Source organism: Corvus moneduloides, chromosome 4 (genome assembly GCF_009650955.1).
Source record: "Corvus moneduloides isolate bCorMon1 chromosome 4, bCorMon1.pri, whole genome shotgun sequence".
In the NCBI taxonomy this organism is placed as follows: domain Eukaryota; kingdom Metazoa; phylum Chordata; class Aves; order Passeriformes; family Corvidae; genus Corvus; species Corvus moneduloides.
The window spans coordinates 61,616,364-61,635,969 of record NC_045479.1 but is presented as its reverse complement, the minus strand read 5'-3'; the positions used below and the strand labels follow the sequence as shown (position 1 = coordinate 61,635,969).

General features: G+C 41.5%; 2 protein-coding genes across 9 annotated transcripts in view; one reads left to right on the top strand and one right to left on the bottom strand.

The window, feature by feature from the left end:
* Window positions 1–13,715, top strand: part of KMT2E (lysine methyltransferase 2E) — a 57,175-nt gene extending 43,460 nt beyond the window's left edge. For 3 of the 4 annotated variants that reach the window (XM_032105829.1, XM_032105832.1, XM_032105830.1), the window contains 10 exons: window positions 1,808–2,062; window positions 2,237–2,381; window positions 3,163–3,416; window positions 3,574–3,630; window positions 4,540–5,103; window positions 7,959–8,260; window positions 10,018–10,106; window positions 10,205–10,318; window positions 10,472–10,563; window positions 11,443–13,715. In XM_032105829.1, the coding sequence (XP_031961720.1) occupies window positions 1,808–2,062; window positions 2,237–2,381; window positions 3,163–3,416; window positions 3,574–3,630; window positions 4,540–5,103; window positions 7,959–8,260; window positions 10,018–10,106; window positions 10,205–10,318; window positions 10,472–10,563; window positions 11,443–12,957 (3,387 nt within the window). In that variant the 3' untranslated portion in view covers window positions 12,958–13,715. The remainder of the gene's footprint in view (window positions 1–1,807; window positions 2,063–2,236; window positions 2,382–3,162; window positions 3,417–3,573; window positions 3,631–4,539; window positions 5,104–7,958; window positions 8,261–10,017; window positions 10,107–10,204; window positions 10,319–10,471; window positions 10,564–11,442) is intronic. The other variant, XM_032105831.1, reaches the window with a different exon arrangement.
* Window positions 13,716–15,524: 1,809 nt separating this feature from the next.
* SRPK2 (SRSF protein kinase 2) overlaps window positions 15,525–19,606 on the bottom strand; it is a 134,855-nt gene continuing 130,773 nt past the window's right edge. For all 5 annotated transcript variants that reach the window (XM_032105833.1, XM_032105835.1, XM_032105836.1 and 2 more), the window contains one exon: window positions 15,525–17,200. In XM_032105833.1, the coding sequence (XP_031961724.1) occupies window positions 17,016–17,200 (185 nt within the window). In that variant the 3' untranslated portion in view covers window positions 15,525–17,015. The remainder of the gene's footprint in view (window positions 17,201–19,606) is intronic.

Sequence of the window (19,606 nt, the reverse complement as noted above, 5' to 3'; positions counted from 1 at the left end):
GAAAACAAGATGCACCTTAACAGAGTTTTAAAAAAATTATAGGCTGCTTCATCAGTATCCAACTGCATGTATGTATTCTTTAATATGTTCGCTCATTTCTTGAAAAATAATCACTCACTGGTAATAGATTCAAATACATGTAATGAATGTCCTTTGGTGGAAGTTAGTTTGGATTTAAGACACTTCCAGAATACATCGTCCAGAGCAGTTTTGGAACAAAATATTTTCTAAATTGATTGAAATAATATACATAACCAAAACATAACTAAAGCTGTTAATTTAAAGAAAAACCCAAGGAAATAAAAGTTGCCTTTCTTTCCTTTGTTCATTGTGTGCTTCAGATAGCAAACAATATCTCTAAGGAAATCACTAACTTCTAGTACTTCTCAGAATGTCTGTTCTGAAGTGAATTGATAGAAACACCCCAAATGTATATGTGCATGTTTGGGGGAAAGATTCTTTACTCTTCAGTGCTTCATTTTTTAATTTTTTTCCATTGGACTGCATTGCGAGAAACTTGTAAGAAACAGCACAATATTAAGACACTCAAAAACCTTAAATCTGCAAGTGCAATTAAAGCAGTACAGCTCTCTGCTTTAAAATTCACAGAATGCATTAAAAAGTATTTGTAGTGTGATGTACAAGAAGTCCTGAAAATTTCCATCAGTGGAGGAAAAGGGGGAGGAAGTCATAGGTTGAAACTCCTTGTCAATAGAAAAATAACAATTTCAAGATGGTTTTTTGTCTTAAACCCCCAAACATAACTTACCTTTTTTTTTCCAAAAGGTACCTGAGTCATTCTGTAACACTGCTTACTGCATCACTGTTAAATTCTTGTGAGAGGGAACGCTAGAATCTTTCTTTCTTTCTTGCCTGTTGCATAGCAGAAAAGAAGGAAGGCATCCTTAATACTATGAAACAGAAAAAAAATGCAGTAAAATTCAGGTTTCCGGTATCTGTGAAATGCCTCTGCATTGCACCCAGTGTACCCTAAGTGCAGAGAAGGTCTTGCTTTAAAAATTAATTAAATAAAAATGGGTTTCTAAAAGACAACTCAAAATTAAATATATTATGATAATTTGTGTTAAAGCCTTAATATCATATTAATACTTTTTAATGTTGCATGTCCTTAACTCTGAGTCATTGTAAAATCTAGGAGGTTAGTTTATCTATTAATAGAAACAAAAATCCACTGGCATGTTTTTTAAAAACACTGAACTAGCTAGGAAAGAATACCCTTTTTGGACCAGTGTGTCTTCATATTAAATTACACCACATTTACTAACAGTTAAAGAGTGTTCAAGGCAGCTATGTGATGTGTTGACTGAGGCACAGTCTTGACAGTATGGAAATCTGATGTGGTGTTTCTTTAACTTTGTTCTGTTAATGTTACACTATTTCTCCTCAGCCTCACTGTTCAGGTGCAAGTTTAAATTTTGGTTTGGAATTCTGTTACTAAATTGACATCGTAAATACAGTTGATCTGAGAACTTGTATTGTAATGTTCAGTCAGAATTGAATGCAGAAGTAAATGTAGTTTACAACAAAAAAAAAATAATTACACTACCCCCTCCCCTCCCCCCCAACTGGCGTGTAAGCAAATCTGTACTGATTTCTTCTGCTGTCCCCATGATTTCTCTAAAACTGACCTCATTTTTGCCAGGTATGTTTAAACTTGGAGGCTGGAAACAAACTGTTTCTGGTTTGTGTAATAGTTGACTAGGTGAATAATTGAACTAAACACTTTTTAAAAGCCACTGATAAACACACTCATAAAACACTATGTTTTTTCTCTCTCTCTGTTTAGCACTTGGTTAGTGAATGGTTAAGTGAAAAGAGTGATAAAGCAGGGAAGCCTGTGGACAGTCTGCCAGAAAGGCCTCTACGCATAACCACCGACCCTGAAGTTCTAGCTACTCAGCTGAATTCTTTACCCGGACTCACTTACAGTCCACACGTATATTCAACTCCAAAGCACTATATCCGTTTTACTTCTCCATTCCTTTCAGAAAAGAGGAGGAAAAAAGAACCTGTGGAAAACATTACTGGCTCTTGTAAGAAGGTAATGCTTCCCTTCATTATGGTATTCTATCCCATATTAATTAAAAAGAAGTTTTTCTTTACTAGCATAAATTCAGGCAGAAAAAAGGCTGGTTGGCAAACCAGTCGTATTGCACATTTTGAAATGTTCGTCATTAAAGTTTTAAGTCACTAATTTGAACTTGTTGTATTACAGCGTTGGTTGAAGCAGGCTTTGGAAGAAGAAAATTCAACAATGATTGATAGATTTAATTCACCATCACAAGAGAGATCTAGAAGTCCGGCCATCAATGGTGAACATAAAAGTCCTTTATTACTGAATGACAGCTGTTCCTTAACAGGTGTGAAGCTTTTATAAATACACTACATAAGAGCTGTATCAGAGTAGCTGATTGTGGAGCACTGTTTTTTAAAGTGATCAGTTGATGAAAATTCCAGGGGCGTTCGCATGTTTTCCTGGTACTTTCATTGAAAGAAATGCTTAGTTTCATAGTGGTTGGGAGTTTTTCCCCTCTTTAATGTATATTAGTTAAGAAACCACTGTATTTCCTAGCATTTACAGTCAACAAAAGACTAATGGTTTTGGTATTAGTATTAAGAGGTCAGGTTACAAATTAAATTTTCTATGCTTTCTGTATACTTAGAATCCCTTTAAAACTCAGTAGGTCAATGTAGCACCAGGGGAAAAGCTGTGTAATCTTGTAGGCATAATAGAAAATCAAAGTGTACTAAAACCAACACCCTTCCACAAGCATATAGGGCCTATCAGGTGATTCCTGTTTACAGTCCTGCATTTCGAATTTCTATCTTTTAGCTGAACAGTCTTAAAAATGCATAGAAGCTGACTTTACCTTTTCTGGAGACACAGACAGTTCTTCCCAGCATCCTAGCACACAGAATTCAGTTACTGACGTATCTGTAGGCTGTTAAGAGTTTATTTTTCAGGAAGTCTGTAGGCTGTTAAAAGTTCATCTCTCAGGAAGCCTGCCCTTCAGAGACTTTCTTTTAATCTTAGAATTCTTTAATTTGGAATTACAATTTCATTACATAAAGCACTTAAACAACTGTTAGTGATTATTATATTTAGAAATCTTCTAACTTTTTTCTAATTTTAACACACAGATCTAACCACACCACTAAAAAAACGAAGACTGTATCAGCTGTTGGAGTCTGCATTCTCAGAAACCTCTACACCTACTCCTTCTCCCTATGCCACACCAACCCATGCTGACATCACTGCCTCTGAACCATCGTTGTTTGCTACTCCTCCAAGGGTAAAATCAGAAGATGAAGCTTGTCGAAATGGTTACAAACCCATATATTCACCAGTTACTCCTGTAACTCCATGTATACATGGAAATACCATGCACTTTGAGGTGAGATTTACAATGAATTGTTGTAGAGTGTTTGGAGAAAATGTTCAGACATTGCAGTGTAAATCAGTATTTGTACTCCTGCTACAAAATGTTGGGGGGGTGGTCTTTCTGGAGGCTAAAAAATAAATTGACTTGCAATTTCTTCTTATTTATTTAGAATATTTCCTCACCTGACAGTTCCCCAGAAATAAAAAGGAGAGCTTACAGTCAAGAGGTAAGGAAACTTGCAAAACCTGCAAATGGTATCTTGATTTCACCTGTATGACTGCTCTGTTCTTAGCAAATGCTTTTCACCAGCCATTGCAAGTTTCTGAGAATTTAAAGGGTAACTTCCCCATTAGTTTTATTTGCTTACTGCTTTATATTTCCACTTCACCTATTATATTCTCCATTTTAAACTGGTTTCTCTTTGTATCACTTAAAAATTTTGATTTGGATAAGGATCAACTCCTGTAATGGAAAGGAGTAACTACTGCAATTTATAGACAGGAACAGAAAAAGAACACTTTGCTTTCCAGGCTGCAGTTAGATTCAGATTAACATTTCTCCTTGTTACCAGTTTTGTTGATCCCAGTTACGCTCGGAGTGAGAGAGCAGAACAGAAAGTTAGTAAATCTGCATAGGTGGTGGATTAGTTGAAGAGCAAGTGCTGTTGGAATATGCCTGGGTACTCCCAGCCTGCAAGGATGCATGTGTCCTGCTGTGGGGCTTCATCAAGTGTCTTTCAGAAGTGTCTTGGAAAAACTTCTCCTTCCTTCTCCCTCTTCGAAATGGGTGTTCTGATACTGAGGAGGATTGATTTTATATTGAAGCAGGTGCTTTGTAGCTTCCTGGCCTGGGACTTGCACCTTTTGAAGCTCCTCCCCTTCCTCTGCCAGTCATAAATAAAACCTGGCACTTAGTGTTTATTTTACTTGGATTAATGTACATTTTATTAAAATGCTTTAACCTAATACATGGGAATAGTAGAACTAAGTGTCTGGCTGTAGAATTGTTTCTTAAAAACAGATAAATTCATGGTACTGGAAGGCCTTCAATCCCACTTAAAGGCACATGTGAATGTCAAATAGTTGCCATTTTGATGGAGCGTGAAAAAATAGTTACATGCTTTTTCTTCATGCAGGGTTATGACAGAACATCGATTCTAGCACTGAATTCTTTCAGAAATTCCAACCTGACAGAAATGGGCCTGCAAGAAATAAAGACTATTGGATATTCTAGTCCAAGGAATAGGACTGATGTCACACGGCAGTGCACTGGAGAAATGGAATCTGTGTCAGACCTCCAGCTGGGACTCGAAGTAGTTGAGCAAAGTGCACTGCATAAAAACCTGGAAGCCCCCACACATGATAGGACTGATTCAAACAGCCAATTAGAAACTGCTCATTGTGGACGGGGCACAATTTATTCTTCATGGGTAAAAAGTCCTGACAGGACAGGTGTAAATTTCTCAATGAATTCTAATTTGAGGGACTTGACCCCTTCACATCAGTTGGAGGTAGGAGGTGGATTCAGAATAAGCGAGTCAAAGTGCCTGATTCAAGACGATGCAAGAGGCATGTTCATGGAAGCATCTGTTTTTTGTACTTCAGAAGATGGAATTGCACCTGGCTTTGGAAGGACTGTCAATAATGACAATTTGATGGATGGAAATTGCACACCCCAGAACCCTCCACAAAAGAAAAAGGTTATAACTTTAAGAACCATTTGGTCTGTCTTCCATTGTCTGCTAATGTTACTTCTATAACAGAAAGAATCCCAGTGTAATAAAAACCAACTGGTGGCTCATACTTATGGTGTAGTAGACATTCAGGTGAAATGATGAAGGGCAAAGAGAAAAGCTGCATAAAACCATCAGTAAATGTATTTTTCCAGCGTAAAAGATACAAATTCTATTTCATATGACTCTTAAATGAATTGCCCAATAAATAACTGCTTTTCAGGTTTGAAAATGGTTCCTTATGCCACCCAGTGTTACAGTATTCTGTTACACAGAATATATACTAGCATCATAGAGATCATACACTGTGAGCATCTGTTATGAATTACTGCAAGAAATTGCACCAACAGATTTATGCTACTCAGACTTTAAAGTTAGAACTGCACAGACATCCTTAGTTCCAAGAGGTATTTTTCTTGGCTTAATTTGTTTGGGTTTTTTAAAATATTGTTTGAAAAATAAGTACAATCTAAATTTTCTACTGTCATGAAACAGTTCATGTAGGTAAGTGAAGTAGTCATGAGCAACTCAAACCAGGATTGGAAATTACTTTGCATAACTCATAGACTGCATTTTACTGTCAGGTTGACTCCCTTTGCAGAAAGGATGACAAACATGAAAGGCAGTAATCTCCAGTGTACCAGCTTGCCTGTTTTGTCTCACCACAGACTCTAGTAATCTTTCTTGTTTGAAAGGTGTGATTTATTTTCTTTATGGAAGTAGTGATTAGGAGGGTGGGGTTGTTTCCTGCGTGTGTACGTGCATGCAGTGGGGTTTGGGTATTTTTGGTCACACTGCAGCCCCTTGTATATGCCTGCTCCTCTGGGGGCATCCTGCTGGGGAGCAGTGAGGAGTGTACCTTCAGCAGTTTGCCATCAGAACTGGAGTTTTGTTTACTTGCTTCAAGCTGAGACATAAATGGAGCAACGTTGCAGGATCTCTGTTCTTACCTGGTGACAGCCCTGAGAATTTGATAGATCTTGTGTGTGTTACTGCAGCCCTTCTGTTTTGGGAAACCCAAAGAAAACCCATAAGCTAAAATTTCGGTAACTTGACATTATTCTTTTCCTGAAGGCTAAATTAGTCTTCACAAATCCCAGCAGCACTTAGTGCTTCAGTAACCCTCCCCACCTCTCTTGCTGGCAAGGATTCTTCCAGGTTGTTGCTGCTGAGAGCTTACGCTACACTAATACTCAAATAAAAAAAGGGCCGGCTGCCCCCTGATGCCCCCCAATCACAGGATTCCTGTCTAGAAGTCTGTTTGAAGAAACAAGCAGAGAAAATTGTACCCCTGAAAGAAGGGGTTTTAAAGTTTCTGAGGACACACACACAAAAATTTGAAACATTTGACAGTATAAAAAAAGAGGCGGTGGGCTGGATCCCACCTAAGGTAAAAGGTGAGAATTCAGGAATTTTGTAGGAGACTAATAAGAGCCTTTTCCCTAGGGTCACCTAAGACAGCAATATCCTTAGGTAGGTCTTTGCAGGATGTTTTTGCATATTTCTGCATTTCAGTGGACACTTGGCTCCTGTTTTCTCTTACTATTGCACAAGTCCTTTATCAATACAGTCCTGTACATTGTGGCCACACTACATAGGTTTCTTAACATTTTAAGCTTTCTTTAAATCAGTATTCTGTAGGAGATCCCTGTCACATGACATGGAAATACTACAAAATTGCTTGAAAGTAAGATCAGTTCTTAACCTGAACTTTTTTTTGCAAAATCAGATATTTTTCAGTTTCTGCCCTGACATACGGATGGGTCTCTAATAGGTCTGTTTGAAAGCAAACAAACAAAACCCCTTGGGCCTGCAAACAGAGCAGCTGCCTTGGTTTTTCTCTCTGTGTGTAGAAATGGATGTCCAATTTTGTTGAGGACTAAGCCAGATAAAGATTTAATTTTTTTTTCATTATTGCACTTCAGTTTGTTGGTTTGTATGCTGTATGGTTCAGAGCAGGATGTTGGTAACTAGAAGAAAATTTATAGACATTAAATTTTATTCAGTAGTTAATGAATAAAGTAGGTCTGAAGGTCAGTATTTCAGTTTTCTACTTCAAATCCTGAAGATTCACAGTGGAAACACTTGAACATGTATTTTTTTTCACTGGAAGCAATTTACTAACCATTTAAACTGGTTTCTGTTCTATGGAGTGTCGGTGTAGTGAGTCTACATACATAATACATGGAATAGGAACAATGTGTCATTATTTTTGGTGATAATAATTAGCTTAAAAATGTGTTCTTAATCAGTCTCTCTTAAAATGCAGTAAAGACACAAATTCAAAGTAAACTCTGGGAAAAGTAAGTCCCAAATTCTGTATGTTAAGAAAAGGTATGAAGAGCTTAGCGAATCCTTTGATACGTGTAGCAGAAGGGTACTGGGTTCTCATGCAAGAGAGTAAGTCTTGAGAGCAGAATGTGACATCTCTTGAAATTAGCTTTACTAGATCAGTATAATCTTGAAATTCTGCAGTTACAGGAAAAACTGTAGGGTCCCTTGTAACTACAGCCAACAAAATGACTTCAGCAGTGGACCTTGTGCTGACCTGTGTCATCCCCTTCTTCCCTGAGGCAGAACACATACCTTCTCTTGGCAGAAGCATTTTTTTTACTATCATCTTTACAGTTGGTAGTAGCTCAGTAATCTGTAAATTCACTGCAGATGTGGTGAAATATCTTCAATTAATCTCTGCCCTTTTTTTAGAACCACTTATGTGGTATGTCTTACTGAAATATAGTACGTTTAATAGAAACTGTGAGAAAGAAAATGGGTAAAACTTCCTTTCTAATGTTTTTTCATGGGTTTTTTTTTCCCTTTAGGTGTCCTTGTTAGAATACCGTAAGAGGCAACGTGAAGCTCGAAAAAGTGGCTCAAAGACAGACAACTTCCCCCTGGTTACTGTATCTCCTCATGCTGCTGGTGGAGGAAATACAAGTAGTAACAGTGGTGCTAATGATGGGTACAACAATAGTGGTGAAAATGGGGAGCAAACTGATAACACTGCAAGCCTGCCTTTACCACTGCCAACTACTATTTATAATGCAGCGCCAGAAGACACTGGCAACAACTGTGCAATTAAGGAATCTTCCTCCAGTGAGAAGAGTGAACCAGAAGTTCAGTGGTAAGCCACAAAACTATAGGACTAAAGTTCAGAAGAATTACTTATGTAAATTAAGTTTTTGGTATTTGAAATCTAGTTTTCATTAAGGTTGCTGTTGCAGATTACTGACTGGAAGCCCTTCTTTCAGCTTAGTAAAGAGTTGTCTTACCTTTTCCTCAGAAATACAGCAGATACCTCATAATGATTAAAATACATGAATGATTACCCATAAGATACTTGTTAAATGATTTTAATCCTGCTTTTTTATTTTCTAAGAGCAAAATAGGTATTGGTTTGAGCATTTATGTCCTTGTATTTCCACTGTGTTGTCCGTGGGCTGAAGAGAATTTTTCATGTTAAATCCAAAGCTTTTCCAAAAGTATTGTAGGGCATAGGGTGGAACAGGAAAATAATCTGTATTGATAAGCAAAGGTTTCTGGGAGACCTTCGAAGGTCTGTTTTTCAGTCATGTGGCTGGAATGTGTGTGGGATGTTTGCTGTTGCTTAATTGCCCGGGTGCAGGGCTGAATGCAGCCTGGCCAGTGGCTCTCACTCAGGTGGGAGCATGTGGTGACACTCGCAGCATCGTTCTTGATTGCTCAGTGGTTCCCTTGTTTGCTGACCCGACTATATGGGCAGAGTGTGCAATGCCAGATACTCCAAACAACCCAAGATCCTGAGGAGAGGTGGAGTAGGGATAGGGAGGAGATAGAGCAACTTCAGTCTGTGTAAAACATTGCACAAATTGTCCACTGAGTTTTTGGTAGCTTTAAAACAGATGATCAACTGTGGTGACCCTGTCTCCTAAATGTTATTAGTGCAGAATAAACCTGCAGATATTTTTCATGCTGTAGTGAAGGCCTAAGTGTGGTGGGGAACAACCATGGGCTTAGTAGTTGAACATCCTTCTGCTCAGATGCTCTAGCTATTCCAGAATAGAAGGATTTTGTAAAGCCAGTTGAAGGGAGAACATAAGTGCAGTCTTCAGTGTTCCACTGAAAAGTGGCTGTTAAGTTCACTTTGCAGAAGCTACTGCACTAAATTGTAAGCAAAGACTGTGGAAACAGGCTAAACAGGGAAGAATTTACTACTAAGATTTTGCAGTAACCCTGCAGAGCAGCACCAAAACTTACTCCAGTGCAGCAGTATTGTGGAGTGACGGCGTATGTCCTTGCCAGAAAGGAAAATAGTTTTGTGGAGTGCTGTCCCTTACAATGTTCTTGGTCAGGTTGTGATTGAGAGATGTAATCAATTAAAAGAGGGAAGGTAGGACTGTCACTGCATGCCCACTAATCCGGCAAGTTAAGTGTAGAAGCTTAAACAGAGAGAGATTTGTAGTGGTACACAATTTACAGCTACGCATCTTCTATTAAAGAGCAGATTCTTAACAACCAACAAACAAGACAACTCTTTCCAGTTCTGGAAGAAGACAGTTTTCTACAAATGGAGACTACGAACCAGTAACTGTGACCTTTATTTTTTTACTTTTCAGTTTTTCAGAGAAGGAAAAACCCACAGATCTACAGATACTTCCTTAATAAGAGGAAATGCCAATTTTCGTAATATAACAAGGTTGCAGGAAATCACTGTATTCGAAGTGGGAGAAAATAGATACAAACCACTTAAGTAATAATGTTCCTTACGCACAACCAGTTCTTTGGTTGTTATGAGCAGCCAATGCTGTAAACTTTCTCTGACTCGGTATTTGCATATACATTGTCCTAAATTTGGTCCCTGGGAGTACATCCTCTTACATTTAAAATGTGTTTCTCTTGCAGGACTGCATCAACCTCTGTGGAACAAGTGAGAGAACGAAGTTATCAGAGAGCTTTACTTCTCAGTGATCATAGGAAAGACAAGGACAGTGGTGAGTTGATTTATTGTTGAAGATACATAAATCTAACCAGTTTCCCCATGGTAATCGTAATCATTCTAATACTGTGTTTGGGTCTGCTTCATCTGTAGGGGGAGAATCACCTTGTAGGCCATGCTCACCGTCTCATGTTCAGTCTCCATCTCATTCAAATCTCATTTCCCAGTTGCAGCTTAAGGTCCCTTCTTTCACTGAAATTACTGAAGGTCAGTAAGCAGATGACCTTGTATGACACTTGACATATTCAGTAGTCTCTAACAACAGCTTTAATAGCTCTTTTAAACTCAAATATAATGTGCTTACTGATCTCTGCAAAAGATTTGATTTTCCCACTTTGACATGTATCTCTATTTCTGTAGAACCTGATTCTGAAAACCCAGAGCCAACTTCTGAATGTCCGTCCCCAGATACTTCACAAAGGACTTGTAAGAGTCCATCAAAAGCAAGCAAGGTAATGCAAGGTGTTTGCACAATAAGCGTAGGAATAGTTTCATCCGTCTCTTGATTATCTTTAAAAATGTTAATTGTAGGATTTACTACTTAGGTGAGAATACACACATGTTCATCTGTCTGTGCAGTAATTTCACATAGGTAAACATTTGCAAGAATATTTGTCCATATACACTAAAAAGTGGGTTTATATGCTGTGCTTTCAGTAGCTGTGTGTGTTTATGGATGATCTTACACTCTCTAGACAGAGAAGAGATTGTATCATTGGATTCAGTATCAGTGCTGGTCTAAGGGGTGAGTGCTGAAGAACTGGCACTCAGAACCGACAGCAGTGATGTGATTTACCCTTAACAGGAGGTTGCTCTTGCTGTGCCAGGGTTTGGCACTGTTTGGCAGTCAGGGCTCTGATAATATGGAGAAGGATTTTGACTAGTTGCCATATTAAATGAAGTAATTCAGGTTGTCTCATTTAGTCTGTTTGCTTGAACTACTCCAGCTTTAAAATGTTAAATCACTGTTTATTTCTGTAAATGATCTTCTCTGGAATTACTTTTTCAGATTCAGAAACCTAAAACTTTTAACAAAGAATGGATTCAGGCTTTGACCTAATGGATCATATTTCTGTTCCAACTTTAAAATACACTTCAGTAGTCTTTGACTTGGAAGAATTATTGATATATATACTTGCTAAAAATAGTGCCCTCTTAAGCTTACTCTTTCTGTTACTGATGTTTTTCTCACATCAAATAGACATCCTGTGCCTCAGCACTTTCTTTCAGAATCTAGGAGGAGAGTGTTCTGAGATGTTCTTTTCTGTTTATTGCAGGCATGGTTGAATATTTTGAACGTTTAGCACTGACTGCCTTTCTTTTCATTCCAGCCCTCTTCACCGAGTCCTGTAGTCTCAGCACAGTCACTTGGGAAAACACCCACAAAACCAGATTCGCACTGGGAAACTGCAGCTAATGCACCTGAGACTGAATGTGCGAATCATCCAAAATCCGAGCTGCAACAAAAACAGCTGACAAACAATGTCCAAGCACTTTCAAAAAATCATCCATCTCAGTCACATCTGCGCAGCTCTGCTGAGCAACTTTCACATTCACAGAAGTTGCCTTCCGCACCTTTGAAGCTGCATTGCCCCCCTTCACCTCATGTAGAAAATCCCCCCAAGTCTTCTACCCCTCACGCACCTGTGCAGCACGGTTACCTTTCACCAAAGCCTCACTCACAGCAGTTGGGATCTCCATACAGACCTCATCATCCACAGTCACCTCAAGTTGGAACGCCCCAGAGGGAAACACACAGAAACTTCTACCCGGCAGCACCAACCCTTCAGCCCAGTAATCAGGCGCAGGCCAGTGGCCCCCTCTTCACTCAGACAACATCAGGACAATCTTCAGCTTCCTACAGCCAGTTTAACCAACAAAATTTGAACAGCAACGCGCCACCTCCACCACCCCCTCCACCCCCTTCTTCTACTTACTATCAAAGCCAGCAGCCCTCTGGAAACTTTCAGAGCTACAGCCAGCTGAAGGGCAACATACCCCAACAGACTGTGTTTTCATCTGGACCAAATCAAGCACTTCCTGGCACTGCAGGTCAGCAAACAGTGCCGGGACACCACATAGCCGCAGGGCATTTTTTGCCCTCTCAGAACCCCAGTATTCATCATCAGGCGTCGGCATCTGCTGCTCCTCCTCCTCCTCCTCCACCACCTGCTCCAGGACCTCACCTTGTCCAGCAGCAAAGTACTCATCAGCAGCACTCTGTAGCACATGTTGTCGGTCCAGTTCATGCCATGGCAGTGGCTCCTGGATCACACATTCATTCTCAAGCTGCTGGTCACCATTTGCCACCACCACCTCCACCACCAGGTCCTCTCCCCCACCACCAACCTCCCCATCCTTCAACAGGACACCAAGGTTTGCAAGCACAACACCAGCATGTTGTAAACTCAGCACCGCCTCCCCCGCCGCCCCCTCCCTCCAATGTTATCGGCTCGGGGCACCACCCTGCATCAGCACAAGGGTTACACCATCCATCCCATCAAGGACCCCCCCATTTCCCTTCCAGTGCTCACACAAGCGTCTCCTCCTATTCCTCGCAAGCCCCACATCACACAGCATTAGGACCTGGACCTCAACATCAGCCTGCTGGCACAGGACCTCATTGCCCACTCCCTGGTCAGGGTCCTCACATCCAACCTCAAGGACCAAACAGTATTGCAACACCTACTGCTTCCGGGTTCTGCCCTCACCCCGGCTCCGTGACCCTTCCCCATGGAGTGCAAGGGCAGCAGCAGGCCTCGCCCGTGCCGGGACAGATCCCCATTCACAGAGCACAGGTGCCACCCACCTTTCAGAACAATTACCATGGGTCAGGGTGGCATTAAAACAGATCCCTTTAGTTATAAACATTTTTAAAATGTTCTGTAATATAAACCGTGTATATTTAATATGTACCTATTCAAGGTACTTTTTAAAGCTTGTACATGATACTTTGTATAAAAGCAAACACCAGTGCTCTTCCATTGTATCCTTTCCATTTTTTGCTTTTTAAAATTCCTGAAAATGTGCTGTTAAGCCAGTATTAGGTATTTCTTTTTATTTTCTAAGTGGACATTCCAGCTGTTTTTTCTGGCAGTAGGTTTGATGCTGCATAATGTTTAAAATTTTATTGTTGCAGTTAAATTCATTTAGTGAAAGTTTTCTATATTACTTTTATACAAATGTAATTAAATAAGTACACAGGCTAAGTGATGGCACTAACATTTTTTTTTCCATTTTCTGTCAACAGTTTTTGTGTGCATAGAGATAGGAAACAATGCAATACAGATTTTTATAGTTTTGGTGTGGACATGGCTTTTTGTTTCATCCGTTATTTGCAGAAATTGTAATTTAATGTATAGACTGTTTCTAATGTCTCAGACAAGTGCTGTAAATACTGTATTTCTTTCGCTTGTAAAGTTGCTTAAAGCTTCTTTCATTTGATATAGTATTGTATATAATAAGTCTTTTGCAAAAAAAAGTGTGATCTTTGTGATAGTAGTACAGTATATGATCTTTAATTTTTTTTTTAATATACTGTCACATTGCAGCACTGGTTGGGCATTTTAATTCATGTTAATAAATCACAGTTACGTCAGTTTTACCTACTTGTCCTGAAAGGGTCCTGTATCAGCAGGAAAGTGGCTTTAGGTCTCTGATCTCCCCTGCTCCCTGTGAGGCTTCACTTCCCTGTAGTCTCCAGCTCTGGCTTCACTTCTGTAGCCCAGAGAGATGTGGAACAAGCTCAAGGAGGGGATTCTTTCCCCTGCTCAGTTTAGGGTCTTGGGTCAGTTTACTCCGCATGTAATCAGGAGCACTGATGGGGTATTTTGATGCTAGAGGTGTTCTGACCTTGGTTACAGAGCAGGGAAGTACCTGCCTGCTGCACTACCTTTCTGTTTCCCTTTTCTCGTGCTTCCTCAAGCCCTCCACTTGGGGTGTAGGGGGGAAGCTGAGCGGGTGGTGCTGTAATGGGGTACAGAATGTTACAAACTCTGTAGCAGTTTGGGGTTTTGGTAAGGGAAGTGATTTTATTCCTGTTGCTGAAGGCGGCAGCTAAGCTGGTGCTGTTGTGCTCATCAGTGCAGTTACTCTGTCATGGGTGAGGGTGTCCTTCCATCACAGCAGTAACTGCTCAGTTCTGCTCACACAGCAGGAAGGTGCTCAATGGCTCCACCTCAGACCAGAAAGGAGAACCCCAGGGTGAGAGGAAAGCTGAAACAGAATAGGAGGGGAAGTGGCTGCTCCTACCCCCCTGAAAGTAAGTGGCAATTCTTTTAAACATGTAGGAAAAAAAAAAGGGGGGCAGGCAGCTTTAAATTCTGATTTGCTTATAACTACTGAAAAATCTTGCTAGTTGAAATCATCCACCAGAAATGCTTTCCTGAATAGCTACTGGCTCTGCAGAACACACACTGTGGAGGTTCACATTTTACACTAGCATCTGTAGTGTAGGACAGGATTAGGCTAGCAAAAACAGCAGAAAAACCCAACCCACCCTCTGTGTAGTTGCTCAGACACTGATTTTGAAAATATGTGCATCATCCTGTATAGCTCAGCACTCAGATCTGGTTTTCTGCCCCTCTTCCATAGCTCCAGGAAGTGACAACATCATTTCAAATACAAGAGAACATAAAATACCAACTGTGACTGGCAAGGTCTTAGTACAGTACAGGGAGCTGCTGCACTGGGGAGCAGAACAGGACGAGGCCTGGGCAGGGCTCCCCAGTGCTGCTGCAGCACCAAGGCCAGGCGGGGGCAGAGCTGTGCCAGCCCAGTGCTCGCTCACCTGCCTTGGGCTGGCCCTGGCACTTCTTCCAGTGCCAGCATTTTCTGTGTATTCAAGAACGCCTTTGTAACTGGTTGCAGCAACCAGGCACTACAGGGCTAGGCTGGGTGTGAAGCTGAACATAATTTTTACCTCCAGTGTGAGTCCATTGTGGCACCATCCTTCTGAGCAGCGTTGTCCTTGCAGCCGCTAAAAGCAGTTCCAGGGATGAGGACGAAGGCACACGGTCCTGAAACCCAACTGCAGTCAGGGCCTCAGCACTGGACGAGTTTCCCCGGACCAGAGTGTGTCGCACTGCGGTGCCTTGGCAGTTCTCTGGAAGAGTGGCTGCCCCAGCCCTCGGCATGGGACAATCGTTCCCTTGTTTACAGGACTTGTTACAGAACAGCTGGTGGAAAGACGCTTTTTTTTGGTCACATTTCACCCAGCAAACCACGCCCACCCAGCCCCTCCTGCCACAGGACCCGTGGGGTTGCTCTGACTGACACCAGGTGATGTGTTTCATAAATGAACACGGGAAGCTGCCTTTCTCTCACCAGGACAAGCCAGCCCCCACCTCCCACCCCTCCAGCACCCCAACAGCTGAGTCGTGGCTAGGCAAAGATTCCAATGACCAGCAACACTGTCTGAAAAAACAAAACACTTTAATTAGACAACTGCAAGCACCTCAAACAACTGGTTATTGTTACAGCATGGGGCTATCTTCTCACAATCTAGTTATTGCAAAGGCATGTGAATAAATTTTTTATGGACAAAGTCAAGAAAAAAGTGGCACTGTAGTTACATGAAGATCAGGAGTAAGCTTACATTCATCCCACTGACTTCTAAAAGAGGCCCAAACACACCTCCGTACTGTACATTCTAAAATCTGTATTGCCTATAAGCTTCAGCCTATGCAGCTTTTTTTCCTAGGAAACACATAATTGTTGCGTGCAACTTACAATGGGCAGTCGTATGTCTACGGATGGGAAAGAATAAAGCTAGTGCAATTTGTTTTAGAAACATGTAAAGCTATGAATGGAATGAGCATGATCTTGCTTCTTGGATTATTTTACCCACTGCACTGTAAATATCTGCAGCTATATCCTTCCTTAACTGATGCCAAGCACACACTTTTATTATAAAAGATCAGTAATTCTACACAGAGAGTGGTTCTCATGCTCTACTTTTAATTTTTTTTCTTTTTCTTAAGGTATAGTACAACTTACAGTGCTTATAAAAAGGCAACACCATATGGTACCATGTCTTCACTATCACATTGTAAGGGAAATTGCTATTTTTCTTTTCTTAAAAGCACTTAAAATAGGCAAAAGTTCTAAAAGGGAATGCTAAATGATAATGCATACTTTATTAGAAAGAAGTCTAGCCTTCCTTTAAAGTGCCGTTTGGGGAATGAAATCCTGTAAACCAGAGCCACTTCGTTTAAAATCCAATGAACAGGAACTGCTACAGAATAGAAAGTTTACACAATTCCTTAAAGCAGTTTAAAGTCCACTACATGCAATTGGTTTGCTATAAAGCTCTCTAAAACTTAGTCGCTTTACTCTGAAATTGAGTCCCCAGTCCCATATTTAAATGGAAATAAACATTTACAGGGTGCATTTACATATACTATAATACAAGAATGACATCCCTTTGCCAGAAGATAAAATTGTACAATTCCTCGCCGTAACTCAGTTCTGACTTGATAAATTTCTTACACTCGTAAATTATATAATATGCATCAGCTAAAATATTTTTTTTTTCATAAATAGTTACAAAACTTGCCAAAACACATGGGGGGGAAGTTTCTTTTGTTCAAAAATCTGACATCTGAATGTCACACAACACAAGAAACAATGCTTAAAGACACGTTAAGTGTTTTCTGAAGAAAGTGGGTGAGTAAACTACTAGCTGAGGACAAAAAGACTACCCTTCCCCAAGAACACAGTGCACAAAAAGCAAAATGTCAAACAGTACCTCAAGCAAAATAAAGGTCTGAGGATTGAAGCCAGCTCACGTGTGATCCTGCTAAAGATTTTGTGACAGTCACCATTTAGGTCCAACGCATTGGAAAGTGGTTGCTGGCTTTTTTTTTTTTTTTTTTTTTTTTTTTTAAACAGCTGGAAGATTCTGCTAAGAATTCAGCCACGGATGCCTAAGGCATTCTCCAGCTGAAGCACGTTTCTCTGGGACCATTTCTAGCATGGGGATCAGGAAATCTGTAAACTGTGCAGCATCTTCATGAGGCCAACCGTACTTCTCCACAAGCACATCAAAAAGACTCCAAGGTTTCAACTTGGTGATGTGTCGGAGTTCTCCTGCAAACAGAAATATTAACAGCATTAGAAGAACACCTTGTTACCCAGGTCAATGACTAATCCCTGTTTCGTTTTTCTCCCACTCTGCATTCACAGCACCTTGACCAGGCTGGGAATCATTGTTTAGGAAAGGCAGCACACACCAAGCTTGCTCGAGGTCCTCAAAGGAGATGAGTATGTTCGATGTCAAAGCCAAGAAACTGTTCCTACGGCCGTCAGTACGTTACACCTGGACTCCACTGGTTCTTCCTGCAGTCTTCACTCTCCCGTGCACAAAGGCACTCATTCACACTCACACCATGGCCAAACAACACTGCAGGCCTTTCCTTCTTAATCAGCCACTGAATCCAAATTTCACAGAATCTGCTCCAATCCCAAAATGGAGGTCTCAGAAACACAGGTCCTTGCCCCACTATGTGGCATTTGCCAGCAATGCAGCAGAGCACTGATTCAGAGCACTGATTCATTCCTAACCAAGCCGAGCAGAGGTTTGGTGCTCCAGAGATTCTGCTCCATCTCTCAGGCAAACACCCCCAGGAAGCTTGGTATGAATCCTTCCTGAGAGGGAAGCACCTGCTGCCACTCCAGTCTCTTTCAACCAACCACCAACACAAGCGGTAGCAGCAGCTGCAGCACTGAGTTTCCCCAAAGAGAGGGGACTTCTGCCAACCTGGCAATGTGTCCCAGACCAAACAAAGCAGGCAAGAACCCTTCTGTAATTCAAACCAGCAACACTACCCAGGTCTGTCCACGGGTCATCCAACATGATGGGGAAGACTCTTCAGTTTCCTGTTCCTCCATTGTGTGGGAATGAGGCCCAAAGCCATGAGATGTGCCATGAGGTACATGGTGAAGGGATTACCGTGGGCACGAGCGAGACAAGCAGCTGTCAGGCCAGATGACCCTCACTGCTGCCAGCAGGAGGGAGCGATACTGAGGTGTCACCTTGCATGCGACCCACAGCCTTTGAAATCCAGGCTCTCAATATCCCTCATTTATATGTGATGTGGCTGCCCCCTCACCATTCATGATGGCAGTAACAGGGTATTTGACTACAGTTGCATCTTTACTTCTCCCAAAAGAATATATCTGACATTTGAAGTCCTTCTCAGAGAGGATGAGAATAGGACCCCACCTTGCAGACAAGTCGACAGGCTTGCTCCTCTCTCCTCCCCAAAGCAGGGGCATCTCTTTGGTAACATCTGCCTTCTGACTGTGTCAGACCACAGCTAGGAACACTTCTATGTAGTGCTATACACTTACACTTTGTAGATCCAGTGCATTTATCACCAACAATCTAATGAATCTATGGCCCCTTGCTTCAACGAACTACACTAGTCATGAATCTGTGTGTGTGAAAGTTCTTCCTGAATGTGACCAGACTTAAGAGTGCCAATCTGCTCTAATCAGTAATCAAGCTCTGCCACACCAAGCCCCTCTGATCTCTGGGGACCAGCTGGAACACAAGGGCAGTTGTTTCCTGCTGAATTTCTGTACTCTTAATGCAACCCATGGCCATCCCCCTTCTTCTCAGGCATATATCTGTGCCAGACAGTCTCCATGGGACACTGCAAAAACCTTTTGAGAGCCCCCAGTGACGCTTCTGCACTGAGGAGAGTAATGGGTCTCACCCAATACTGGAGGCTGAGCAGGCTTCACAAGCTCACTGCACCACCTGGGATGGGGGCATCAGGCCATACTACTTGTAAGCCAAGTGATTTGTCAGCTTGGTGCTTGTCCGTGCCTGTAACCTACTGCCCATAAAATGCCATCAGACATCAGCTCATGGCTCAGAGTTTCTGCGCATCCCTGTGGCTAGAGAAGTTCCAGGGCAGGAGAAGTAAGCTGTGTCCGTATGATTGCCCCAGAGGCTGAGCATCTCAATGCAATGGATTAAAACCCCCAAAGGCTCAGCAGGCCCTGCTCAGCTCAGCAGTTTCTGCTGCCTCAGCCCTCAGCAGTAGGCTGGGTTGAGTGCTTGAAATTGCTAGGTAGTGCTTGAAAAAGCAGCTCTCAGCTGCTGTCACGAAGTCCCCACAAGAGCAAGTGTGCAAACAATCCATCATCCACAAGCTGAAGAAGAGTCCTGCTGGTAACAGAAGCTCAAGGTGTGCTGCCCACAGCAAGGAATGCCAGCAGAGGCCATGTTCTGGTTTATGTCCAAGCATGTCCCATCAGTACCCAAAGACACAAAAAGGCTCTGCCTTGGGCCCACAGCTGCCCCACATAACAGGAAGGACAGCACATCTTGGAGCAGCATATTCTTTTCCATGCTCACTCTCAGCCCTTTAAATTTTTGTGCAACTCTGCAATTTAACTGCCAAAAATCTTACCTTTTGGAAGGTTTCCAAAAGAGTGTATTGGTGACTATTTACAAGAACAGGTAGTAAATTATGTAACAGGAAT